Source organism: Vollenhovia emeryi, unplaced genomic scaffold (assembly GCF_000949405.1).
Source record: "Vollenhovia emeryi isolate VEMERY1.0 unplaced genomic scaffold, V.emery_V1.0 DF944953.1, whole genome shotgun sequence".
In the NCBI taxonomy this organism is placed as follows: Eukaryota; Metazoa; Arthropoda; class Insecta; order Hymenoptera; family Formicidae; genus Vollenhovia; species Vollenhovia emeryi.
This window is the reverse complement of record NW_011961413.1, coordinates 1-2,331: the sequence shown is the minus strand read 5'-3', so window position 1 is coordinate 2,331 and position 2,331 is coordinate 1. Positions and strand designations below refer to the sequence as shown.

Here is a 2,331-nt window from a genome sequence, read left to right as displayed (position 1 = left end):
TGGGGAGGGGGAGGGGGTGGGCGGAGGTGGTGGTGGGATGGGGGGTGGGGCGCGCGCAGCGTGCCGTGCCAAAAACACTTGCGACTTACGTGTTTAATCAACTTTACCGCGGGAAGGAAGAATTATTCTTCGGCGGAGTTAGGAAATATATTTATTATTTGTATCCTTTCTCAGCCTGTATCTCCGAAACTATTTGAGTCCGACCCTTATATATATGTATGAAATTACTCGGGAAGACATCCCCAACAACATATTTAAAAATCAAGCGAATCGGAGAGGAAGTCGCTTTTATGCACAATTACCTAAACTATTATATATAAAATATATTATACAGCCCATACAGCACAAATTGTTACAGAAAGGTTTCAGAAAAATTTCAAAATTATTTCAATATTTCACATTTCATGTTCAACATTTCTGACAGAATTCTGCAATATGTCATATGAAATGATGCAACAGAAATGTTCCAGAAATCTATCATATGCAATAAATTTGAAAAAGTAATGCGAATATTACAAAAAGATTTTTCTCGCTTTTTGAGTCACATATAAGGAACGTTGAAATAAAGCAATGATTGACTACTGCGTCATCTTTTAAAATTTCAAAATATTGAAATAATTTTGAAATCTTTCTGAAACCTTTCTGTAACAATTTGTGCTGTATGGGTACAAGCAGTCCCCAGATAGCACAGGTGATCCATATGAACTCAAAAAGAATTCACTTTTTTAAATTCTTTATGAATTACTTTAATCTATTCCAAATGAACTCAAATGTAGTTCTTTCCGGTAGTTCAAAAAGGACTCCATAGAAGTATACCTTTTGACTTCTTATAGGATTAAATTAAAGTATTCTGAAGGAAGTCCTTTTCCTGTTCATAATGGGTTCGAATAGAATTCCTTTTTGGTGTACTCATATATCATCGCACATCTGGCGGCTGAAAATCGAAGTAGTTCCGTTTGGGACGTCGATCGTGCGAAACGTCTTCTAACCTAGAAGGACATTTTTTGATCGAGTGAAACGCCGGTCGCCGGCGTGGCTCTCAGGGCTCTCAGGTTTATCTCTGAGAGAGATGTTAGAGAACATTGATAATACATACGTAAGTATAGATTATCAATTTATTATCATTTGCATTTTTAATAATTACTATAATACAAAAATTCATACAGCATGTACTTGTACTTTTTAGGTTATATTGAAACATTTGCTGTTACATTATTGTATGTGCTCTGGAACTGTTCAGTTATTTCGAGACACTTCTGGCAGAGGACGAGGAATGTGGGCAGTGCTTTCGACAATTTCGCAGCTTGTGCACGATCCTTATTTTAGTGCCGATGGAGGGTATTATCGGCGACAGTGCCAAAAGTATACAAAGTATTGTCGACCGCGACACGAACGTTGCGTGGAAGTACGGATACGCGGCAGGTCTTCGATGGAATGCGATCAGTGCCGCGGAAATATTCGAGCCTGTGCTCGCTTACTGGGAAAAGCGCGTGGACACCGACAAGAGCATGCTCGAGCGTTTGCTTGATACTGGCGTCTTGCTGGAACTAATGAATTTGTACACATGAACAGAGATGAATTTTACTTCACGCACGTGTCGGTCAAGTCCAAGTCGTGCCTGGGCAAACTCTGTACAGTTAAGAGGGACTTGTACAACGCCGTAGTGATGAAATGCAGATTTGTCAGTCTAGTATGTAAGTTTCCCGTTAAAACTCTGCTGGCGAAAGCGTGCGCTGTTACTAGGAAAATTATGAAGCGGAATGTCGAGTGGGTCATTCGTGAAATGAAGGAATCCGAATGTAAGCGCTGGAGACAATCGTGGAACACGTGTCGCAATTTAACTTACAACGTAGGCGTACTGTCTGAACATGTGTACGAGGAAAGCGTGTGTTTACTGTTTGTTCACCTTCTTGTGCAGTTGCATCTCTCGACTCGACGGAGTCGAACCGAGCCCTACAGATTCTGAGAGCTTCAGGTATCTTGAGAATATTATCTCTTTCGTGCTGGACAGATTGAGCGTTGTATATTAGCAATAATTTGTATAGGAAAGCTGCGATGTGCGCATTGAATGCCTTGTTAACGTATAACCAGTTAAACACAAAAGCTTTTCGTAGATGGGTGCACATTAAGAAAATTACGCCCAAAGAAGTCGCAAGCTTAGCTACGCTGGACTGCTTGACCAGTGATGAAGATGAGATAAAGAGCGAACTTGGACTTTCAATCGATATCTCTAAGTACGACGTTACCGCGTTGTGTCTGCGTAAAGTCAAAAGTTTACTGGAGGAACAGGTCGCATTTGCAAACGGTGTGGCAGCGGTTCTGGAAAAATTA

The 2,331-nt window shown here is 40.6% G+C and overlaps 1 protein-coding gene across 1 annotated transcript; it reads left to right on the top strand.

Moving 5' to 3' along the window:
• The first annotated feature begins 665 nt into the window (after window positions 1-665).
• LOC105562296 lies at window positions 666-1,693 on the top strand. The gene is made up of 2 exons (XM_012013038.1): window positions 666-1,096; window positions 1,187-1,693. Exons 1-2 carry the CDS (start codon window positions 1,070-1,072, stop codon window positions 1,526-1,528), a joined length of 369 nt encoding a protein of 122 aa, XP_011868428.1. The 5' UTR covers window positions 666-1,069; the 3' UTR covers window positions 1,529-1,693.
• Window positions 1,694-2,331: the final 638 nt, after the last annotated feature.